Here is a 24891-nt window from a genome sequence, read left to right as displayed (position 1 = left end):
TGTTGCTCCCAGCCAGGCTGCTCCATCGGGATCAGCTTGGGCTAAATGCCAAGCTTGGGTGAAATGCCAGCAATGTCCCCATAGTTCTGTGCTGCAGAGGGAAGATGCCTCTTCCTACTGGCACCAGTTCTGCTGGTGTCTGGGCCAGTGTGCAAAGTCCCAAGCCAGCCTTGAGCTTGACTTCTGGGGCAGTAATGTGGAGGGGAGCACTGCTCCACAGGTGGATGAAATGCCCATGGGAAAAGCACTGCCTGGTGGGAAACCTGGGAAACCTGTTTCTAGAACGTTCTGTGCCCAACTGTATCTGCCTCCCCCTGGGGGTTTCACAGACCCAAACTGAGGGGACTCTCTTGTAGCACAGCTCTGTGTCTCCCTGTTAGGGGAAGCTGGTGAATCCATCCCACAGATCAAGACAAAACAGAGGAAGAAGAAACAATGAGGCAGAAAAAAACACCTTCAGTACTTGAAGGTTGTGTTATTTATTCCAACAGCTTATATAGTTTTATCAAACCATCTTTAACACAAAACATGTCTCCTAAAAGAGAGAATGGTGTGAGATCCTACCAGAGATCATCTCAGCTAACAGCTTGCAAAGTTAAGCCTGAATTTCAACAGTCAAACCAGCAAATTGTTTTTCCCCTCCCCTTAACGTCTTAAAATGCTGACACCCAAATGAAAAGGTGCCTGTGGCTGGTGCTGCTGGGTCTCCAGGTGGGGCTCATCCCCACAGAGCTGTGCTTTGGTCCTTTCCTGATGCTAAGCAGCAGCAGCACAGGTAAGTGGTGTTGACATGAGGGCAGTGGGACTGGTCAGGTCCCCTCCCCACTGCCCACCCTGACGAGGGGCCACGTGGACAGTCCAGAGGCCAGGTCAGATCTAAGATGCAGATCAAGGTGAGGCTTAGAAAAACCAATAAGCTGAACTTCTAATCTATGGAAACAGAATAAATAATAGTCTAAATTTGCAAAGGAGGAAGGTACCTTGGACAGGAGAGTCTGATGTGTCTATTATTACTGAAACTGTTTTCCCCCTAAGGGAAAATCACAGCTAAGGCATCTTGAGAATGGCTCATGTCACTACAACCACGGCAGTGTTGCTCTAAATCATTAGGGATGGGGGCAGAAGTCTTTTGGAGGTGCCAGTCCTTGCACAGCATCTTGTGGCTCTCTTCAGAAATGTGGTTGCAGCAGAGGCATCTGACGGACAACTTGCTGTTCCCAGTTGGCTTCTGTCCGCAGATTCAATTGCAAATTCTTGTCTGATGTTCACAGCAAGGCCTTCCTCCTGCCCATCCCACCCCCTGTTCGCTCTCATGGGGAGGGGCTGCTTTCTTGCCCCTTTGGTCTTGCTCCAGGGTCGTTGTCAGAAGAGGAGGCATCTCTTTGGCTTTCTGCGAAAGGGAGGATTGGGAAGAAAGCAAAGTTACACCCTGCTGAGGACACAAGCCACCAGTAACTGCTACAGCTGACTTCATTCTCATTGCCACCTGAAGACCCACTGCTCCCCTGCTGTGGCCAGGCACTTCCCAGCCTGTGCCAGGAGCTGGGCTCGCCGGTGTCTGTGGCAGCTCACCTGCTCCCTGCACGGCGAGGTCGCCGAGCTCCTCGGTCAGCTTGCGCATGCTGATGGTGGTGGCATCTCGCTGGATGTCGTGGACAGCGTTCCTCCGGCCCGCCCGGTCGCAGGAGATGAAGTCGGTGTAGGTGCTGGACTCTACCTCCATTGCATCTCTATTCACCTGCAAAACACTGTGGAGAAAACACAGCTGTGAGGACGAGGATGCTCAGCAAGGCTCGAGTCACGGCTCCCTCCAGGTGAGGCTGCTCCGTGGGGTTAAATTACAGCACGAAAAAACAGCCCCTGTAACTCTGCTCTGGTTCCTCTCTCAGCAGCCACTGAGATCTCAGATATCAACCCCCTTGTGTGGGGAGACCCACCATGCTGGGTGGCCCAGTGTGCCAAGGATCCATCCCAGCTGCCTTACTGGCCCTTGTTCTACCTTCCCACTGCAAACCGAGGCAGACAAGGCGTTTTTCTTTCCTTTGGAGTTTCCAGCCTTCTCCTTTAGGCGCACAAGGTCGCCTGCAGCAGCTTCTCCCTTCAAAAAAAGCATTACAGAGAGAGACCTCCTTCCTCCTCAAAATGCTACAGGAGCTTTGAACAGAAGCCAAGTTTGGCTCACTGCAGGGGGGAAGGGGTGCTGATCCAACCTGAATTTGTAATGGGAAATGATGGAACCCCTGGGAACAGCTGGAGGAACAGAGGAGTATTTTACAGGTACAGGGCTTTGGAGCAGTACTGGCCTCCGCTGGTTGTGGGATGTCACTGAAGAAGTGTTGGCCTGGACTGCTGTGAGATAAGCACTTTAACATGTGAAAAACAGCCCTTCTGTGAGACACTTGGATCCCTTCACTCCAGACTTGTGCCCGTGCCAAGGGCACAGCACAAAGAAAGGCTCAGAGCGGCCACTTGTCACACGCGAGCTCCGCTGTGAGCCAGCTCCGAGCTCAGCCTGATGAATCCTTAAGTTGCTGTTTTTTCCCTTCAGCCCAGGGTGTCCCTTGCCAGCGTTTGCACAGCACACAGAGTGCAGGGGCCACAGCAGCTCGGGGTGTCCTGTCTCCTGGGCACAGAGCTGGCAAGCACACGCTGCCTCGGCACGGGAAACCCACAGCTCTCAGTGCCTGCTCCTGTAGACTCCGTTTGGCACTTTGTTTTTCTGTGTGGAAGTTAGAGGTTAATTGTTGTCTTATCTGTGATTCTGCTCACTGTAAAATACGCCTCTAGCTCTGCTGATGGTGTCAGTGCTGGGAGCAGCTCCCGATTAGAAACGCTCGTGTGCAGTGAAAACAAAGTCATGCACATTTAATGCACATTCACTCCCTTTTGTGCCTCGGGGTTAATGACCCAGAGAAGTTTGCTCAGCTTCCTGTACAAATCCTGCTTAATATTGATTTTCCTACCAGGGAATTCTGCTGGCAGACCACCAGACTGGACAGGAATTGCATTCCTCTGCCTAATACCCAACGTTACGGCACTAGGAAGGAGATGCAGCAGATGGGATGAAAGAGGTTAAATTCCCCCCATTCCTGAGCTGAGCAGGGTGCAGTAGCCACAAACCTACAGAAAACCAGTATGTCTTGGTAGCCCCAGGGACTCCTCTCTCGGTGCTGATGCCAGATCAGGGAGTGCTGGCACCGGCTCACTGGTGGGATGTGGGGCTCAGCCTACCCAGACCTCCCAGGAGATCCTGCTTCCCCAAATCCAGCAAATTCTTGCAAACATCCATCTTCTCCAAGGGCTTGGCATCCATCTAGCCCCTATGAAATGAGCACTGGGAAAAGCTGCATCCTTTCTCCCAGCAAGAGATCCCAGCTGTTTTTCCTCACCTCCCCTCCTTCTGTCCCTGGCGTGCCATTCCTGGGATAAGGCACACGCTCTGGATGCAACAGGCTGGATGAGCTCAACGAGCCTTTTCCCCAGGACAGGCTGAGCATCCATCATTCCCAGACAAGTCCTTACAGCTCATCAGAGCTCAGAGGCTGCTGACCTTCTGCAGCTGCCAGAGATGTCATACGGACTTGGGAGGCTTCTCCAGGAGCGATCCACACAAGGCTTGGTTCATCTCCAATCCGTGAGGCCAGTCCAGAGCCGAGATGCTCCGGAGTCCTCCTGCCCTTGTACTGAGGGCTGGACCACCTGGTTTCTAGGATGGACTGCCCGAAGTGGGGACAGGAGCCAGCCCCTGGGATGCTGCATTTTCCCAGTGTTCCTTGATGTAGCTGCCAACAGTAGTGGCAGTGCTGTGCCAAGCCACAAAGTGCCCCATCACACGGGAAAAGGATGACTGAAAATAGAAGGCACCAAGAGTGCAGGTCCGGGCGGCCGGGAGATGGCGCGTGTGATTTATTTATTTCCACGGCTGGGAGGGTTCCTGCCTTCGGCTCTCCATGCAAGGAGCTGGAGACGGGCGGATTTACGAACAAAGCTTTCCAAATTGTGCAATTCCTTTGGGATTTTCAAGGTGGGCGGCTCTCGAAAGCCTTGCAGGCAGAGCCCTCCACGCTAGCAGAGAGACTGCAGCCTCTTTCTCCAGGAAGCTGTTGGACTGAGAGGGTGATGGGAGCAGTCGATTTTTGATAGAAAAACCTGATTTTTCAACGAGCACTTCCACATTTCCAGGCATGTGCAAAACAGTTCCACGGGGTTTTACTCAGTAAGAGCTTGTAGCATCTGCCAGGGACAACAAAGGAACCACCTTCCCTCTTGCCCAGGTAATTCAACCTGAAACTGTGTTACCATGCACAGTCACTTAGGGGTGGCAGGGGGTGCAAAGGGGGGTGCAAAGGGGGGTGCCTCACCTACCTTTGGTTTTTCATACTCCTGTGGGCTGATGGGATGATGGGCCTGCTCTTGCTAGGTGTTGTGGGAATAATCCCATGGCACACACATACAGTGCACAAAGGTTTCCAGGGCACTTCAAAGAGGTGATTCAGCCTGTCCCCAAGGGTGCTTTCCTGCCCTCCCTTTCCTCCCTGCTGCTGATGGTAACAGAAACAGTCCCTGTGCCCTCAGCACAGCGTGCCAGCCTGCAGGGATGGGGCAGGGAAGCTGGGACCTGCTGCCCACTGCATATTCCTCAAAAGCTTTCCTGTGCTGCTTGGAGGGAGGCTGTTTCCCCTCTGCCACTGGGACGTGCTGCTGCCTGTCCCAGAGCAGCTGGCCACAAGCTGCCACTGACACCAGGGGTGTCCCAAGAGCCACCTCTGCTCACATCTGCCCAAAGCAACTTGGTTCTGCCAAACCTGCCATTTGGCCTCGTCTTTAAGTTTTTTGTAGTGTCTTGTGAGGACTAAAAAATGTGGAGCTCTAACAGTCTTGGCTTTGTTGGCATGGACTTAACTTCCAGGGCAGTTTTGCTGTCAGACTGCAACTGGGCTCACCAGCATTTTCCAGGGAAGTCTCCCAGCAGCTGACAGAGCAGCTGGCTCTGCTCTGGGGGCTGCAGCTAAACCAGCTCTACTCATTCCAGGACTGAGTTGTATCCATTTAGGATGTGGATGCTAAGAAATTGAAGGGTTAAATGTTTCTTCTGCCTTTTGGTAGAACAAACTGGGACATTTCTTTTGGGTCAGCTCCATGTCCTATTCAGTCCCACTGACAAGCCTGCATTTAAATCCCTCTTGCCTGCTTCGCAGCACAGATCCCAGGACTACGGCAAACAGTTACTGCAAATAACGTAAGAGTGGCAAGAGAAATGACCTGGAAATGCCTGGCAGGTTACCCTGAGCACAGGGCCTTGTGTCTGCAGGGCCAATACAAGCCCTGTGACCTGAGCCAGTGGCCAGGGCTGATCCCCGGGATTGGATGGATGCTGCAGTCACACTCAGCACCGACTCCACTTTCAAGGAGACCCTTCACACAACATGGCATCTCTCCCTTGTCTGGGTTAAACTTTTTATGGCTGGAAAGGGCTGTTTCTGGATGGTGGCTATCTGCAGGCTGGGCTGCTCTGTGCCTCCTCTCTGCTGGCAGGAGCCCAGCACAGCCCCAGCTCTGGGTGCTGCAGCCCAGCTGTGGCCCCTCGCTGTCCACTGCAGTGGGGACACAGGGATGTAGGTTTTGGTTGGAGTCTGCTCCCTCATCCCACAGCCCAGCCCAGGACACGCTCTCCCACCTGCACGGTGTCACACCAGGGGATACAACACTCTCCTGGCCATGAAGCCAAATTAAACCTATGGTTCCAGGGTGAAATTCCAAATTTCTGCTGGGGACTGGGGATGTGACCCCATCCGCTCATGCACCACATCCCATTTCCCTGCTCTTTCTTGCCAACCTGCAGGGACCAAGGCATGGAGTGGTGCATTGTGCAGTGCCCCTTGCCCTTCCATTCCAGGGTACAGGGACTATTATTAGACCTCTCCTGCTGGGGCCGGATCCATAACAACAGCAAAACATACTCAACAGCCCTGCTGGGCTTTTAAAATATTTACAGAGTGAGATGGTTTACTGAAGAGGGGGGCCTGGTAGAGCACAGAGACGGGAGCACCGGGATTTCTGTGCTCCCTGTGGGTTTGCTGTGAGGTTTCCTGCTGGGAGAGTTGGATCCAGCGAGGAGAAAAAAATATCCCGCAGGGCTGAAGCCAGCACTTGAGGTCAGGGGGTTTCCACCAACTGTCTAACAACCTCCAGCTGGAATTTCAGCAGATTTTCCACTGGGATCTTGTCTGGGAACATGCGTGAGGGGTTGTACATCAAAGAAGGGCTCTGTAATGGTGTTATTGGGGTATTTTTAGACCTGTGATCATGCTAAAGGCCTCATTACATCTCCTGACCCCTCACTAGAGCTTAGATCCATGGCCAGAAGCTGAGCTGAAGATGCAGCTTAGGATGAAGATGCTGCTTTTGGGAGCCCAGTCTGGCAGTGGCTGCACAAGCATCAAGTGTTGGTAAGGCTGGTGACAGGGTGTGTGCCAGACACATCTGCTGGGTCTGTGTTCTCCAAAATGTGGGGGGGGTGGGTCTTACTGGCCACAATTGATGTGCTCCAAACTGCTGAGCCCCGAGTTTCCTGGCTGGGTGAGAAACAGGCAGGAGCAAGGCAGCAGCCTCACGTCCTGAGATGGAAGGGTGTGTCCATCTCATGTGCTGAGCAGCTTCTTCCCAGGAAAGAAGAGTGTGGAAAAGCCTCACCACACTTCAGTGATGAAGAGATGTCAAACTGGGCATGGCACACTGGTATTTCTGGAAGGCTTTTGCTGTGGTATTTCTTGTAATAACTCTGTACCCTCTGGCTCTTACGCTAAGTACAATAAATTCAGCCAGGGCAGATATCCCAGCTGCTCCAGCCACTGCAATGGTTTTGCAGGAACAGAGCTTCTAGCATTCCCTAGGACTTGGTGGAAAATTGTAATTCCTATAGGAGGAGAGGGGATACAGCTGAGGCTCAGTGTCCACAAACAGATCCCTTCTTTTGCTTTTGGTTTTACAGTATAAAGATCACTTCATGCCTGTAGAACTGATAACTAATTGCTTAGCCCCAGGTTTAAGATTAGGCTTAGACTAACTCCTCTGTGACTTCACAAACCTTGCATTTAGCTCTACCAAGCTCTCCAAACTCCTTCCTCTCCCGCCCCACCTCCGAAAGACACATCTCCAGGCCCCCCCAGTGCAGTGTCCCTGCTGTCCCAAGGCACCTCCTGCTGCCCCACACCCTCACAGCCACTGCCCGGCTTCCTGCTGATGTAAGAAACGCTCCAGACAGATTTCAAAATCACAGCTGACCCTTGGCACAGGGGTAGGGTGAGTCCCTGTGTGCGCTGCCGTGGTCCCCAGGGGAGAGGGGAAGGCTGGGGGAGGCGGGAGGGCATTGCTCAGCCGCCAGGATGGATGTGTGGGTGATGTCAGGACAGAGCCGCCCGTCCTCCATCCGCTCGTCCCTCTGCCAGGGGGACAGCCCAGTGCCCAGCTCTGGCCACACAGTGCTGCCAGCCTGGAGCAGGCAGCACCCCTCTGCCAGTCCCCATGGGACATGGATGCTGAGCATCTGCTCCAAAAATCCTCCACCACGGGAAGAATCGCGGTTTGCCTTGGCAACCGGGGTCTGATGGAGCCCTCTGCTCCTCCCTTCCCCTAAGCACCAAGCCTTGATGCAGCTTAAGCCTCTTCTGCAGCTTCTCAATAAGTTGATTAATGAAAATAATTGGTCTCTTTGTGCATCTGGAGACAGTTGCCGTGACAGCAGTTGTATTTTTGTTTTGTTCCCAGGTCGAGCTTGTTTTTCACATCCCCCAGCTTCAAGATGCTCAGAAATCAGGGAGCACTCTGTTTCTTCCCCACCTCCAAAGGACACATGTCCCTCTGAGGGATGGGTGGCAGAGGGGATGAGGCACATTCAGCCCTGGCAAGCCTTAGAACGTGGCAGGCTGGCAACTTTCTTGCTGCCTGTTTTTCACCCCCTCAAGCCAGGCTCACACACTGCTCTGACTTCTGCAGAGCAACGAGCAGAGAATCAGATCCCTCATGTTTACCCAGAACTGCCATGAGCACTGACAGGTCCCTCTGTCCCCTGCAGGGGCCCTTTCAAAGCTGTAAGGAGTCTGAGGCTACGAGTCCCTTCTCCATTACTTTTATTTTCTCAGATTTTTTTTTGCTGCTTTTAGATGTGAACATATTTTTACACGAGCAAAAACAGCGACTGTGTGGAAGATCTGCTAATGCCTGAACTTGCAAAGCAGACAACCCACAGATCAGGGACTTTAAACCCTCCAGCTGCAGAAGCCCCACAGCTGCTGTGGCAGGCTGTGTTCCGTGTTCCATGTATTCTCCTTGCTTGTGATGTTCAGCCACCTTATCATGCCTGTGCCATGGGGTGAATTCCTTTGCAGTGGGGATCCCCTTCAGACTTGGGTTTCCTGCCTTCCTCCAGATCGTTCAGGAAGAAAAGTCCCCAGGGCACTGACCTCTGAGTCAACATCACCTTCTAAAACTCCACTTGAATTCCTGGCCCAGGGATGTTCAACCCCAGCACATCCCCCCAACACTTTGCAGGCTTCTCTGGGCAAGGAGAAGTCAAACAAGCACAGAGAAGATGCAGCTGGGGCTATTTTCTTGCACAGCTGCCCTTGTCACATATAAGAGGAAGGTGAAGCCATAGCAAGCCTTGATGCTGTAGCTCTGCTTCTGGGTTGAGGAAGACCTCTCTACAGGACAGAGGTAAGCAAGGATGAATACTTATTTTTATGCCTAGCAGGAAAAAGAGTTATTTAGTCCAGTTCTTCTTTGTGATCTGAGGAGTTGAGCTCTGCTGCTGTGTGAAAGCAGTGCTGGCGTGGCTGGGAAAGGGAGCACAGCTTGGCAGAGGTGTTGTGAGGGCTGTAACTGTGCAGGTTTTGGTTGAGGGGGCTCTGCTTAGCACAGGGAGTGTGAAGCTGAGAGCCACCTGCCTTGGCTGAGACTTGCACAGTCCCACAGGAATTTGCATCCAGCATCCAAAGAGTCCTCCTGACTCAGTGCAGTGTAAAAGGCTGAGTGAAAACCTGTGAAGCCTCCTGAGGTGAGAGAGCCCTGGCAGCTCCCAGTGGTGCCTAAAAATAACTGGGGCACCTCTTAAAGAGTGTCAGTGTAGAATGAGGCTGATTAGCAAAACCAGGCTTAGCTCTGCTCCCTGGAGCTGGCTGCCTGTCTGTCTGCTCCCCTGCAGGGAACAAAGCCACTAGCAGACCCCCCATGCCAGGGCAGGGGCAGTGCTTGCCTGGCAAGGTGAGGGCGGGGGAGGATCTGTCTTTGGGGGCTGTGAGAAGGGTTGGCTGGCTGGGATGGTGCTGTTGGTACTTGACATGCAGCAGGAAAGGGAAGTGTCAGAGTTCAGAACAGGCTGGCAGTTTGGGGTGGCTGAGCTGGAATCAGGAGCCCCTTTGGCTGTTCTACCTTGCTGGGACTCCTACCAGGGCAGGGAAAGCTCTGTAGAAATCTTCACAGAAGATTTCTGCGATGGATGGAGAATTTCTGTAGAGCTGTGTCAGGTGACAGCAGCTTCTGATCCTTCCTGCAGGTAGGGTAAATCTCACTGTGCAAGTCCCCAGGGATATGAGCTGCAGTGGTGCTCGAAATGTGCCTGTAACATTACACTGGGGATGCTCAGTGATCATTGCCACTTATAGTCTCAGGAAAGGGAAATCTCCTAATGAAATGAATTGTCAGCTGTTTTATGGTCCACTGAAATGCAGCCTCGGTGGAGGACACGGGGTGTCTCTGCACCAAAGAGTCCTGAGATCCTGTAGTGCAGATCTCAAACAATACAGCCCTGGTAGCTCAGTGCAGGAGCAAAGAAAGCAGTGACATGATCTGAGCACAGAGGAGACACAGGAGTGAAACCACAGAAAGGATCTGCCGTTTATGCAGGAGCCACAAAAGGTTAAGCTTTGGGGATTCCCTGGATCTCGCTGGACTGACTCTACAATGCAAGGCAAAACTCCCTTACATGGTTACTTACAGGAGAACAACATTCCCCTGCACGGCATGCGGGGGCAGCCTGGGAGCAAGCAGCGTTTGCTCACCACGTCCCCACTGCTGGCAGGGAGAGGCTGTGCAGCAGGATTGGCACTGGGGCCTGCCTTGGAGTCAGTGCTGGAACATGGCTTGGTACAAGGACACGGCTGTGAAGCGTAAATAATACAGCAGGGAAGTCATTACAGCAGAATTGTTGATGTTTCTTTCCTCTTAGCAGCCTTCTAGCATCTAGTAATTCAGAATATAGAGGGAGGTCAAGTGAATCTATGATACAGGAAGGAAAAAAACCATTTTTGTTTATAGTATCTCCCTGTGAATAGAAACTTTATCAGTCCAGAGTGTGAATGCCTACCTGATTCAGTTGACTTTCCTTCTGGACATGACTTCAAACAAGCTTCATGCACAGCAGGACAACAGCTTCTGGGGAAGAAAAGAAAAAAAAAATTTAAGAAAACATTATCTGTTCTTATTCTGGGAAGCACAAAGCTCAGCTGCTCTTTCCACTGTCTGTGACCAGGGTGGCAGAGGGGTGGGGGGGGTTGGCAGGCTCAGGTGGAGCCTGGCTTGGCGAGCAGGGAGATGCCAACCAAAGGGTTGACGTGTAAGGAAAGCCCAGCTGGGGCTGCACAGAGAAGGGCTCTTTGGTTTTGCTTCTCCTTCCACTGCCCTCCCACGGGTGCTGGGGAGAACTGAGGCAACTCATGTCTCCTGACCTGCACGGTGGTGACCCAGCAGCTGCCTCAGGGTATAAGTGGATATTGGTTTGCAGCTCTGCTGCCCTTTAAAGAAGTGAAACTTCCATACTGGCTTCTCCAAGGTGAAAGGGGAAGTTTGATCAGATAGTTCTGGTGCCTCACTGGGTCTGTGTCCAGCTCCTTGTGTCTCTGCTGTTTGTGCACAGCTGAGCCTCCTCCTGCTGTCCCCAAGCACTGCTCAAAGACATTTCCTCTGTGGCCTCAACATCTGTGGGTGCCTTGCAATCCCTTGACCTGCAGAGCCCAGCCAACAAGACACTTGCTTATTTTAGCAGCTGTTTCAGCCTTCTGAGATTTTTGGAACATTATGGACTGTTTTTTTCCCTTTGTCCCAGGGACAAATATTAGCAGAACAGGAATCAAGAGATGAACCATTTAACCATATAAGCAGTAGCTCATCTAGCAATTCATCTGTCTGGGCCATCTGGGTTGAGCACCACTGTGACTGGAACTATTTCTCATCCTTTTCCAAACTGGGACAGATCCACAGCCTTTTTCTTTGTTTTTCTGACCCACTTTCAAAACTTTGTAGTTGGAGCTGACTACTTGCTGGCTCTGGTCCTGCTTCAAGGACAGGGCACTTGCTGCTTCTGTGTGTCAGTTTGCCCATCTGTTAAATGGAGTTATTAATACTCCCTCCCCCTGTTAGATGCTTCAAATAACTTAAAGCACTTTCAGATCTGCAGATGACAGGCTTACAGAAGTGGAAAATGCTAATTATGATCATGACAGCAGCTAAACAAAGACACGGGGATTTAACAATACACTTTTGTTGGTGTTTACCTCATTTATAGCAAAGTGCTTACTGGAAGCACTGGACCGGAAAAGAAACAGCATTCCCACAACTCTGGGAATATGCATCGCCCTTTTGGGGCACCAAGCAGGCAAACAAAAGCAGGAAAAGGAAGAAAGCCAGCTTTGGAAACCCACAAGTCTTTATTTTCCTCCTTTGCCTTCCTGCCTCGCTCTGGCTCGCGTGTTACACAGCCCAAACAGTTAAACCTCCAGCACTTCAGGAGTGTTGCAAAATATCTCAATATACATGGCCCTCTGCCAAGGGAGGCTTAAAGCAAACTGGAACAACGATGCTCTGAAGTACAAGTTACCACTGAGCAGCTTTGTTCCTGATGGGACACGGTGGGAACTCCCCATTTTCTCTCTCTCAAAAAAAAGCTGATTTTGGATTTTGCCCACAGCCCCTACTTGGGCATCTGGAGTCTGCAAGTTTTTTGAGCCCCTTGCTCCATCCACAAAGGCTTGTCCTCTTCTGGCTCACCTGCTCCTGCTGCTCCCTGGGCAATGGGCAGAGCTGGAAAGGCCAGGCAACATCCCACACGGGGAGTTTGGAGATTTAATGGCTGTGAGGTGCGTTAATCCATGCAGTATAACTAAGGATGGGCTGAAGTGACTTGTTAAGGAGCACCACATTTCCTAATCTAGTCCTATAGCCCATCAAGGTACAAGGGATTCTTCTGGGACCCCAGTGGAAATGTTAATTGGATAGTTATATCCATACCCATCAAGAACGAATTACAAGGGCACCAGTACAGAATTATAGAATAATTTAGAGTGGAAAAGATCTTTAAGGTCATGAAGTCCAACCACTAATCTAACCCTGCCATGTCTGCAAGTGCCACATCCACATGTCTCTTTAACATCTCCAGGGATACTGACTCCACCACTTTCCTGAGCAGACTGGTAAAGTGTTTGACAACCCTGTCAGTTAAGAAATTTTTCCTAATATCTGACCTAAACCTCCCCTAGTGCAACTTGAGGCCATTTCCTCTTGTTCTATCCAATGCAGATGATGCACATGTTTGAGGTTTAGATTTTCTCCGTGTTGACCAGCTGTTATCCAAAAGGAACAAACACATGAAACAACCTTGGTCCTCTCAGCATTGCTTCAAAATGAATGTGTGTTCCAAAAAAAAAACCAAAACCCAAACCATGCCCCAGAATGTTTTTTGGCTGAATTCAGCATTATTCCACACAACAGCTGTTACGGTGCTGCTTTGATCCAGAGAGGAAATCCTTTCTGGTTTCAAGCAAGGTGATGGCAGAGGAGAGAAGGTTATTCTCGTGTCTCTTGGTTGCTGGGTAAACAACAGGCTGCATACATGGCTCATCAGAACAGGAGCCTGGTCCTCCCAGAACAGCCAGACTGCCTTGTTTAGTGTCCTGTCTGCAGCAGCAGCTGGCATCCTTGGTACAAGAAAACCTCTAATTGTAATGGAATGTTTTTCATAAGTCACTAATGACTCTGAACCAGGAGGTGTTATAATCCTTAAAATGCAATATCCTCTTAATCACACCCAGGATTGTTTTGTTACCCAGATAACTACCTGATACCCATTAAAATGCCTTCAGAGCTCTTTGCTCCACTGATATCTCATGGCAATGAGCACCACAGATTAATTACACTTTGTGGAAACAGTAATTCCAGTAAAGTTGATGACGCTCTGGTGGGGATATGTTTGGATTCTTACATCACTGCAAGTATCAACAGAAATGGCCGGGGACTTCCCGAGGCAGCAGCTTGTGACCAGCAATGTGCCTGCATGAGAGCTGCTGTGCAGGAGCTGTGCAAAGAGCACCCTGGCTACACTGGGGAGTGCTTGGGAACTCACTGTGGAAACCAGAAATGAGTGGAGTAAAGTACATATTCCTCCAGGCTCGAGGGCAGTGAGACTTTTGAAATGGGGCACAGGCAGTTCATAGTCCAACTGCTCTTCCTGCTCGTGCTACAGGTACCAGCCAAGACCTGGAGTGGTGTCTCCACCTCCTTAACTGCCATCAAGAGGAACTTGGGACAAAGCCCATGGAACACCTGAACCCTCCCTTCTCACGGGCTGGTGCTGGCAAGCCTGGGGAGCAAGATCCCTTATGACCTGGCTTTTTCCAGTCATGAGCTAAAGACAACTAGAAACACTGGGCTTTTCTCCCCTCTCCAAAACAGGTGCTGTGGTGGAAAATTTGTTTTCTGGATCAGCCCATGAAAGAGTTTTGGTGACATTAAGGAAACCCCTCGGAGTGTGGAGAAACAAACGGAATGCGAAGATGGGAGAGACCAGAACAGGTTGACACAGAGAGGCAAACAAAAAGCTGGGCTGAAGCTTCTGCTGTTCTTTATGGACTTGTAGATTCATCCCTGATTCTGCCCCAGACCTGTGTGAGCCCAGGAAAATCATCTGTGATCTGCAGAATAGTAATGATGCTGGTGTTTGGGTGCCCAGACAGGCTGGAGGCATTAATGCACAGCAGTATGCTGCAGGAACTGGCTCTGAAATGTGGGAGATCAGGAAATGTCAGCAACTTAGAAAATGTTTTCCATAGTTATTTTGGGTGGCAGGGTTGTGCGCCTGTGAGTATTCCTCTGAGTGGGCTCAAAAGTAGATTTACTTCAGAACAAGAGGATAAAGGGGAAAAAGCAAAACTCCGTGTTCTAGCTCACCCTGTGCCTGTACACGTCCTCAGAACTGTCCACCTGGGTACAGAAGATGCACAGCTATGAACATTCCTGGGTTTCATGTCTTCATGACCAAGCTGCCCATGCTGGAAGCCCAAGCACTGTAGTTAATGGTCTCCAGTTCTCCGAGGCATATGAGTTTGCACTATCTGGAAAGTGTCCCCAAAACTGATGGCATGTGGAACTGCCTGGAGGACTCAATGCTCTGTTCTGTGCCTGAGGTATATTAAGCATTATTGGTATATCCACGTTGTAAATGGCCATTTGACCTATATCTGCACTGTAAATGAACCCAGCCACAGAGGATCTCTTCATGCATCCTTCTTTCCCCAACACCATCCCTCAGGAGAGCTGGGAGGTGACAATTTCTCAGCTGGGTGCCCACACATTAGCATGGTGGCTCTTTCCAGCCACGAGTCTCCAAAGCCAAGCACTGAACCCCCAGTACAAGCCAGGCACGCCGAGAAAGCAGCCCAGAGCTTGAGGGGCTGCCACACCATCGGAGGGGCTCTGCCACTTGGCCAAGCCATCCCCACTTCCTAAGTCTCCCCTCACCCTCTCACTGCTGCAGCTGCCTCTTGCTCACTGACCCCAGCATGTCCTGCTTTGAGTCACCAGCCCATCCACCCAGGGCATTGCCTCTGGGTTCACAGCTATACTTGGCTCTTGTTCTGCAGAACCAGTTACCCCTTCCAAGCAAAGGGAAATTTCCCAAAGACGTTTTTAGGGCCAAGGCATTACATGCATGTGGAAGCCCCCGCACCGCGGCTCGCTACCAGCTGCTTAGGGGAATCCAGAGAGAGGAGAGAAACGCACACAGCTCCGAGGTGGAGGAATTTGCAAAGCCTCCTGAGAATACCACCACACAGCACTTCTTTTTTTATCCCGAGTCTTCGCCTTTTAAAACATTTGCTTGGAAAGCTGGATGCCAGGGAGTCTCCGAGCCCGCTTCTGCTGCCACGCTTCTGCAACGCTGTCGCCCGTGCCCGCAGCTCGGAGGGGAGCCCCGGGCAGCTCCTACGGCTCCTGACAGCCCGAAGGATGGATTCCCACCACGGCCCCGCACAGACGGCACGCCGGGTGCCCGTCCCACCGCCTGTCCCACCGCCTGGCATCCCTGCCCGTGCGAGCGCAGAGCCACCCCGACGCTCCAAGGGATTCCCTCCGGCGAATCGCTCAGAATAAACGGACGCATGTTAGAAATGAGGCCAGAAATCCCCACGGGCGTCACTGATCCACTGGTCCTTTGTGATTTCTAACCACCGAGCCTGCTCTCCCCGCTACCGCTTCGCGCTGATCCGCGTTATTTCCCAGGCGAAGCAGCAGCCGCCTCCCTGCCATCAGCCTGCACGCGGCTTCTCCCGACAGCAGAGGAAAAAAACCCGGGATGCAGCTGGTTTTTTCAGCCCACGGTTTGCCGGGCAGCAAACCCCTCGGTGTTCGCAGCTGGCTGGGTAAAAAGTTCAGCGTTCTCTCCCTCCACAAACCCCCGCTCCGCGGCGCGGCCGTGGCAGGAGCGCGGCCCCCTCGCCGCACCCCGGGCAGGTGTCCCGGCCACCCACCTCGCCAGCCCCTCGCACAGCCCCACTTACAGCCGCTCCCGCTGCTCCTCGGATCCCGAGCTCCGCGCTCCCGCCGCCCGGGAAGGGCTCCCGGCTGGATAACACCCTGCTGCCGTCCCTGCCCGCGCTGGCGAGCAGCCAAGCCGGCCCCGGGGGAGCCGCGACCGGTTTCAGACTCGCAGTTTCCTTCTGCTGGGAGCTGCTAAATGAAGTTGCACTTGTGGGGCCAAGGGGCGTGTTCTTCTCTCCGCGAGTCAGTCCCTGCCCGCTGTAATCCAATGCTCTGCCCGATGATGTCAAGCAGCTCCCGCTCGGCTCCTACCTTACAGTCGGCAGGAGGGATCCGTTTCCTTTTCACAGGGATCTTTGTTTAGCTTCGGCTTGTAACCCCATCCCCCGGCAGCTGCGTGTGCCCGAGCATCCTCCCTTCGGTGCTCAGCGCTGTGGCTTTTGCTGCCGGGCGCTCCCTCGTGCCTGCCTGCTGTTGTCCCCGGGTCTCTCGGCACATTGTTTGGATGCATGTCCCAGATGGATCCCGCCGTTTATCCTCTCCAGCAGGGCCTGGCCGAAGATGCCATCACACCCTGTGCAGCCTGAGCTATCCTACCAAGTGTAACACCGGGTAAATGCCTCCCATGAAAAATACAGCTTTGTGTGGTTTTGGAAGGCTTTTTGCTCCACTGGCTCCCACGGGGTAAAATCCAAGACTACTTCAGCTCTTGTGCCCCTGGGTGCCAGCCTTATTTGGGTGTGAAGTCCAGAGCTGGTGACAGCACCTGGATTTAAGAGGGGAAGGGATTATGAGCAAGGTAGTACCACATATCGAGCACGTGTCCACCCTGCTGTGTGAAGCACAGCCTGCGAGCTCTCAAAGAGTTTGGGGCCACTTCAGAAGAAGAGGAAATTTTGGCTGTTCTTGGCACCACGGGGGGCCAGGAACATCCCTCTGGTTGGCATCACCTCCCTGTGTCACATCAGCCTTGGAGCCCCCATGGAGTGACAGAAGCCAAGCAATCAAGGTGGCTGCAGTCGTTCCCTGGGCCAGCACTCCTACCAAGCCCTGCCAGACTGGAACAGCTCATTAGTGCTAATTGCTTTGCTGAGAGAGTGAAAGATGTGCTCCATCCCTGCTGTAAGGACACTCAGTGTCCTTGTGAGGAGTAGAAGAGACACAACTCAACTGGGGATCACAAAGGGTGTTTGCCAAGGAATGGTTCTCGTCCCCACTCGAGCTGGGCGAGCTTTTGTTTCGGGTTGTATGCAAAGTGAGCAGTGTGAGCCAGGAGCACTTGGCTTTCCCAACCTGCCGTCTCTCTGAGCACCAGACAGGCGCAGAAGAGGCAGCTCTACCATCCTGCAGCTCTGCCATGACAGAGCCACTCAATGCCGGGTGAGGAGCACCAGCCTTTCCTCTCACCCCAGCACCAGCTGTGCAGCCAGACCTTCTCCACCTCTGCTGCCATCACCACCTCCAGCCAGAGTCTGTAACCACGCTGGAAAATACCCACAGCCCTTCCATTGCTCACAGGAAGAGATAAAAACACCAACAGCAGCAGCAAGCAGTGCAGGAAACACCCTGATGACAATACTGATGCACGGAGGAAGGGGAATGGAGCTCAACAGAGCAAAACATACCTGTGCTCAGAGCATCCCCAAACTGACCTCGTGTAACCTCCTGGTTCGAATCAGTTTTAGTTCAAAACCAGTCCCAGGAAGGCCATTTGATTTCCTGAGATGTATTACCTGGCAGAACTCATGTCTCTCCAGTGGTTTTGAGTCACATGTTGTGCTGCTCACTCGAAAGTAGCAGTGAAGGATTCACCACAATGCCCCGCCCGTCTTCATGAGATGCCAGGGAGGGAGGAGGGCTCTGCTGCTCTGTGCCAAGGGACTGCACAGCCTCAGGAGGCTGCTGTGCTGGCCTGGCCAAGGCTCCAGTTTTCCCTTTGCTCCAGCTTACATTTGAAAGCAATCCAGAAGGTTTTACAGCTTGGACTGCAGAGTTTGGAGGCCAAGTCTGGTAAGGATACAAGCTCTACACCGGCTACCCAGGCTTTTCCTTGGCAGCCTGTGGCCAGCACCCTTACAGCACAGGCAGCACAGAACAGTGGCAGCAACCAAGCCCTTTGGAAAGCCAAGAGCTCAGAATATGTACTCCTAAAGTAATAGTCTTGTCTTGCTCAAACCTCCCAGTCCTGTGTGTGGTCCTGAAAACAAGCCCCTCAAAGCATCCACCAAAGAGTCCATCCTTTTCTGCACATACTCATGTGTCCTTACAGTGACTTTCTCATTGAATACCATCCCCTACAAGAGCTGGTCAAACGCTTCCCATCAAAACTCTTCTTAAGTAGAAAAATGCAGCTTAGGATTTTCTACAAGTTGTATATTTATTTTTTTTTTTCCACAAGGAGTGTGAGTGGGGAGAATCCTGAGTTTGCTTGAAATCTTAAGGCATTGGGATAAAAATATGTGGCTTTCAATGTGTTCACTCTCCCCGTTCTTAAACGGAACTTGGCATTTTACTCCAGAAATACACCCAAATTTCTAACTGGTTCTCATGTTCACCATCTCTTGTCCTATTGCTTTGTCCACCAAAAGACATTCACCTGGAGGTGTGGGCTGTGGATAAATGTGGCTCCTATCTCACTGTAAGGAGCAGACGTTAGAGCTGCCAGGCATGGCACGCTCTGTGTGACGGATGGTGTCACAGCCTTGAGCTGACTGACTCAGCTGCAGCCACAATCAGCCATTAGTGGCTTCTACTTTACCTCTTTGATGAGGTTTTTGCTGCCTGTTGCATCCATCTGCCTCATACTGTGCTGTCCTGTGTAGTCTAGGACTGGTGGTGATGCCATTGCTGCTCTGGACAACCCGAGGTTGGTTCTGCTGCTGGTGACCGTGCAGTTGGTCTGCAGTAAATAGTGAACTTTTTAGTCCTGCAGCACCAAGTGGGATGCAGAGAACAATTCCTCAGGGAAGGGATGGTCCTACAGCACCTGGCAGCCCATGCTGTGGGTGCCACCTTCACTGCTCTGGTGCAGCATGGGGTGGGAGAGCACAGCTCAGGGAAGAGCAAGGAGCTGTCCTGCGGGGTGACTGTCAACCTTTAGCTGGAGGAGGGATAAAGCCAGAGCAACCTCGTAGGGCAAGTGTCAAAATGAGGTGAGAGTATCCCTGAGGGTGCTAACGTAAAGAAACCCAGCCCTGGAGCAGCTCTGCCGTGCTGGACTGCACGCTGCCTGCTCTGGCAAGAAAACCACCAGCACAAAGGACCCTCCGGGAAGCTCTGGAGCCCAAGCTGTCACTTCAGAAGGATCTGACCTGCCTCTGACCCGAGTGTTTTTGCAGCCTGAGCGTCGCTTCCCTCAGCAGCCCCTGCTGCCAGGGTTAGAGCAGCACTGATGCAGCGTGCAGCCTCCTCACGTAAGAGCAGCTTCCCGCTGCATTTCCCAGGCATTGAGGTCTCTGTGTCACTTGATGTCATCAAGATTGCAAGGAAACGTGGAATGGCACAAGATACGCACTGGAAAAAAATCTGACGACCCGTTTTTTTTTCCCCCCAGACTTCCTCCCATAAAAGAAATGCTTTAAATAAACAACTTTTGATTAAAAACCATAGGACATATTTCAGTGATGTGCTGTGCTCCCCAAGGCAAATGTGGATGTCTTCAGCCATCAAATAACAGCTTCACTCGGAGATTCGTGAGAAAAGAAACAGACAGGTAAAAGCAGCTTTAGTGACAAGCCACTCTTTTTGCTGTCAAGGGAAGGACACAGTTTGCTGTTGATTTAAAGAGTGGGTGTCAGGACGTGTGAATGAATTACCCAGCCTTCAGACCCATTTTGTTTTTATGGAAGTTGCTCATCCAGAAAGGTTCAACAAGTGAAATGCAAAAAAAAAGCTTGTAATGAGGCTAAAATCGTTAGTGACCCTCTGGGGTCACCCCTATTAGCAGGAAGGGTCGAGGAGTCGAGCCTGGCTGTGGGGAGCCCCTCTGGGCACTGGGGCAGCAGGGACACGGTCGTGGCTGCTGGCACGGTGTCTCAGTGTGGGGCTGGCGTTCCAGCAGGGCAGAGCACACTCAAAAAACTGTTTACTTTGAGCTGCAGCTATTTTTAGCTCCACTAATCTGTGCAGAGATGATAAAGCTTTTCATTGCAAAGAGGGTAGCTCTGCTTTGCTTCTGGGCAATTTCACTCATCCCTTCCCCCTTCCCGGCTGCTTCTCCCCACAGACCTTATCTCCTCTCTCTCTGGGCCAAACACCTCCAAAAGGTTTGTCCCAACTAGACAGGTTGCAGTCTCAGCCCAAACTTTTTTTTGCTTTTTCCCTAGGGAACGTATTCAGTTTGGGAAGTAAATTAACTTTTTCTTTAATAGTCCCCAAAGCCCACTTCAAAGCCTTTGCTGGAAGCCCATCGTGGACATGCACCCTACCCTCTGATCCTTCATTTCTGCTAAATTCCTTCTGTCCAAAGGCTCTTGCAAAATAAGTCACTTGATGGTTAACTCTGCAGCTGCCACGAATACAAGCAGGTCTCAAACTCGGCTCTCATGGCAAGCCAGAGTCACCAGGCAGTGACAGCCCTGCCCTACACCACGATTTACCCCAGGGGTCCCACAGCCCATTCCAAGCTCCCTCACACACTCTGTAGAAGAAGAACTTTACCTGCTGCTGACAGGAGCGAGCACGGCAGCTGCTCGCGGCACAAAGACGACAAAACGCGTGTAAATCCTGCTTGGTCAGGGATCTGTTTGTCTAAAGGACTCCAGAAGCTTCTCCAGTGTAAGCTCACAACGGTCATGCATCCAGCACATGCTTCACCAGAAAATCATCCCTCTGGTAAAAGCTTTCTTGTCTGGGACGCAGCGTGAATTACATCTCTGTTGGCTTATAGGTGTGTTCAGAGGGGGGAAGAATATGCAAGTATTAATTAAATAGGTTCATTCTGCTTGCTAGGAAGGGTCAGATATACAGATATACAAATGATTGTCAGGATGAGAAGGTGCAGCAGGAGAGGTATTGCTTAAGCTGATCATGGCTGACTGCTCAGGTCCTGCTGGCAGGGAAGAAGGAGATGCCCTGAGGTCCACAAACAGGTACTTCTTCCCTTTGTCCCTCTGATTCTGCTAGAGAGTATTGCTGGAAGAGAACAAGTAGCAGGCTGGGTTGGCAGTTGTGCTTCTGCCTTTTGGAGAGCAAAGGGGTATGATGACAACTGAGAAGAAAACAGTCATCCCTGTCAGTGCCAGAGCCACCCAGCAAACAGTTCTGATTGTTCACCAGTGTTTGGCAACCAGACAAGGATTCCCATTGCCAATGTGCAGCAGCCATGTAAATATTTTGATTCTAACTTGTGCTCTCAGCTAAATGGGCTTTCACGTGATTTTTATTCCATGGAGTCTGAACATGGGACTCCTGCTCTGGAATGCTGAGTGATCAAACTCAGCTTATTAATCCTCTGTTGTGAACCAAAGGACTGCAGTCTTCAGGCTTCACCATATACACTCACTTTCTACCTATGGTCAGGAAAAAATTCAGCCTGACCTCCTGGCATGTTTCCTTGCTTTCCATGTGGGTTCATGAAGGGAGTACATGTAATTAGATGCCTTCTCCTGAAGCAGCTGACCACTGCAATGTTGAGGAGGAGCCCAGCAAGGCTGTTTCTATGTTGCTCTTAGACATGGTGCCATTTATCTGTTGTAGCTCTTCCTGAGGCCGTGGAGACTGGGGGGGATGCATCATTCCTGTGATTTGGTCTGAGAGCAGCAGAGTTCAGGGTGCTCCATGGGAAGAGCTCTGTGTTCTGGTCAGGGAACAAAATATTCTGTTTGTGCTGACTGTGTACATGAAATAAAAACAGGGTTTGCCTGGTGACCTGGGAGCATTTCCCTGGGCACTGCACACAGCCCTCTGCTCCCAGCACCATACTGGGAACATGCCCTGAGTCTGAGGTGTTGCCCAGGTGTGCAGTGGCTGACACAGGAGGGTGTAAGCAAAGGTGACAGGGTCACCCTGCATATTGGGTGGTCCAGAGGAGGGCTCTGCCACCCCAGGGTGGACACAGGGGCTGACAGAGCCCTGCTGTTCCTTACCAGCTGTGGGCAGAGTAGGGTGCTGGCTCCTGGGAAGAATGTGGGATGCTGTGGGGCATGGGATCTGCCAGGAGGCAGAGCCATCAGTGCTCAAGTGGTGGTGTCACACCAGTGTCTCAGACTGACACCCCGTGCTCCAGCCCTACTGTGGCAGTAGACACTAAGGTGTAATCCCAGCTTCAGAAAGCTTAGTCCTTTAAATAGCCAAGACAGACAAAATTAAAGGAGAAGAGGTACTATCAGCTCCTCTTGGCAGGTGGCTGGTGGAAGAACAGAAGGCTAAATGGCTGTTACAGAGACAGATTTTCACCCAGCCCAGAACATTAACCTTGTCTGCACTGTTACTGCAGATGGATGGCCTGATGCTCTTGTAGGGCTGTGCCAGTAGATCTTCCTCACCTAATAATGGTCAATCTCCCTGCTGCTCTGGATAAGTATTTTATTTACTGCTTATTGTGTCATGAGTATTCTTTCATGGTTATTCTAGCATTTCCAGTTTTGAAAGGATTTTACTCCCTTAGTTCACTGTTTCTGTTTCAGATTCTTGCTTCTCCCAAAGCTGGGCTGAGGTTTCTTGGACAGGAGTAAAATTTTCTCCTTTATGCAGGATCACAGCTTTTTAGACACAGTGTTTAAAGTTTTCATACAGATCTCAGTTGCCACTTACTTTTGTGGATTAAATAATTTCCTTTTATATCTCAAGTAACTGCTTTCAGCTTTATAAAACTGCCTGATAAAGCATCAAGTATCTTTATCCAGATTATCCATCACTAGAATAACCTAGCAATGGCATTTAAACAGACATCAGCTTCCTTGAGCTGTCCATTAAAACCTTAGCTCCGTGCAATCCCGAGTTAGATGTCTTACAAGCAGGTCTTGCAGAAAACCCTTTAATAAAAGCCACCATCCAGCCTGTCCTGGGCCAGAAAGTTTCAGTCCTATTTTATCTAAAAGTCTGCATTTGGGTCTGGGTTCCTTGCCCTCTAGTACTGAGTGAGCAGTAAATGCCACTCGCCACCCAAAATACCCTTTGCCCAAATTGCTGTGCTGCCCAACGGCTCCTCCCTGCACACAGGGATGACTGCAGTGATGTGACCTGCTGGATGTGCAGCCAGCCACTGGTGGGACAGTTGTGCCATTATTTTTATATGGACAGATGTATTTTTCTATTTGAAGCTCATTCAATGTGCTGCCCATCCTGCACAGGCGTGTTCAGCACTCCTACAGCGCGCTGGGTCCCAGGACATGTCCCACTCCACACTCAGGCACTGCCAGCTGCCTTCCTCATGCTGGTGTAGTTGCTGGGACCTGGCTGAGGGGCTGAGCAAGGGGATGTGGTACCAAACAGGCATTTGCAGTGCAGAATTGCTCCCCAAAACGGCCTCAGCTCTCCATCACTATGGCAACCAGCAGGCAGTCTCGCAGGTCGGACAGGAGGTGTGTACTCCACAGCAGCACTGCCTGCTTTCCTGCACAAACCAGGGCTCAAACTGAGCAACCAGGAGGGAAAATCCTCTGTATTGTGACTAAGAGGTCCTTTCAGTTATTATTTATCCAGGCACTGTAACATATCATTAATAATACAATTAAATCTCAGCAGTCTTCAAGGATGAGTTGAACGAGAATGTAGCCAGCTGGGCACCTGGAAGGATTCCTTTATGCCTGTTCATTGCAGGGGAAGTTCATCCTCATCTCTCTAAGAGGTCCACCAAACACACCACTTCTGTTCTGAAGGCAGAAGGTCACCAGCTTTTCAGTATCTACACCAATTTGGGAAGTTAGTCTGCTAGCTGTTGTGTTACTGGCTAACAAGAAATTGTGTGAGTTTGAGAACTAGAATTAATGGCATACCAGATCTGCTTTTCCTATCCTTGTTTGTACAAATTAAAAAAAAGAAGACTCATTGAACCTACTTGTTTATTAGATAAAGTTAAGATGCAAAATTAGAGAAACCTCAATAGATTTGATGCTGAAATGTTGGATGTTGGAGGAAGAAGTGTGTGATCCCACCCGCACAGTAATTAGTATTTTGGAGTAAACTACTTTGTTATGGGGTTCCTTACCCCAAGAATCAATATGAAGGGCTTTATGTGCTATGAATTTCATCCTAATTTGCTGCATGCTGAGTTCCTAGTGTAAACAGGTCATTTTGGCAAGGCTTATGGCATTTTTACCACTATTTGTTCAATGGCATTTCAAACTGGGACACCACCACAGTCCAAAGAACTGAGCTGTGCCTGCTGGCTGTGGGTCCAGCCCAGCAAGAGGCAGGAGCTGACACTGTCAGTGCAGGTATCCAAACAAGCCACGTTAGGGAAGCAGTTAGGAGTCATCTCGAATCATTCAGCACTTTCAGTTGGGTTCATTTAGTTCCAAACTGGGTAATTACAGCCTCATTATTTTTCCTTTTACAATAAAGAAAAGACTGCAAGCCAGGCAGAATAATTTCTTCTGCTACGGTTGCCAAGATATGATAGCACATCTACACCATAAGGAATGTGTCATGGTATCAGTTTTATTAGCAGTAAATAATGGCTCTTCAGTTAAGCAACATCTTACCATCAGCTGGTGCCTAACCATAAAACAATAACTACATTTCAACCCCTCTAGGCAGGTAATTGAGTCGAGATTACCCCTGCCCAGCACATTCCTTGCTGACCAGCATGTGTCAAATTTTGCACACATTATTTTTTTCACTGAAATGAATACCTGTCTACAATCAGACTTTAAATTTAAAACCACAAAAAGCTCATCTAAAAATAAGACATCAAAGCTCCCGTGACCGTAAGTAGAGGCCAGGACTGAGGGAATGGTGGCAGATCAGGTATCAGAGAGTAATTCACCCCATGGGTCCACCTTCACTGCCTAGAGGGAGAGTGGGTTCCTGCAGGGACTATTTCTCAGCCCAGAAACCACTGTTAGTGTGGTGGAATTTTCTGACACACACAGAGGATCCATGCTTTGATGGATCTTGCATGAAATTGTCTGAGGGCTGTAACGA

The 24891-nt window shown here is 50.9% G+C and overlaps 1 protein-coding gene and 1 long non-coding RNA gene across 3 annotated transcripts; one reads left to right on the top strand and one right to left on the bottom strand.

Annotated features, from left to right (window-relative positions):
- Positions 1–436: 436 nt before the first annotated feature.
- PKIG (cAMP-dependent protein kinase inhibitor gamma) lies at positions 437–16087 on the bottom strand. Of its 2 annotated transcripts, none has more exons than XM_032705036.1 (4): positions 15825–16087; positions 10364–10431; positions 1573–1748; positions 437–1390 (listed from the first exon to the last, which is right to left on the bottom strand). In XM_032705036.1, exons 3-4 carry the CDS (start codon positions 1721–1723, stop codon positions 1311–1313), a joined length of 231 nt encoding a protein of 76 aa, XP_032560927.1. In that variant the 5' UTR covers positions 1724–1748; positions 10364–10431; positions 15825–16087; the 3' UTR covers positions 437–1310. The 2 variants fall into 2 exon arrangements, with proteins under 2 accessions (XP_032560927.1, XP_032560928.1); XM_032705037.1 differs by having other exon boundaries at positions 15828–16058.
- On the top strand, positions 13284–14578 carry LOC116795369. Its single transcript, XR_004360033.1, has 3 exons — positions 13284–13411; positions 13514–13618; positions 13723–14578. It is a non-coding gene; the product is annotated as an uncharacterized LOC116795369 (long non-coding RNA).
- Positions 16088–24891: the final 8804 nt, after the last annotated feature.

This window comes from Chiroxiphia lanceolata, chromosome 17 (genome assembly GCF_009829145.1).
Source record: "Chiroxiphia lanceolata isolate bChiLan1 chromosome 17, bChiLan1.pri, whole genome shotgun sequence".
In the NCBI taxonomy this organism is placed as follows: Eukaryota; Metazoa; Chordata; class Aves; order Passeriformes; family Pipridae; genus Chiroxiphia; species Chiroxiphia lanceolata.
This window is presented reverse-complemented; position numbering and strand designations above follow the sequence as displayed.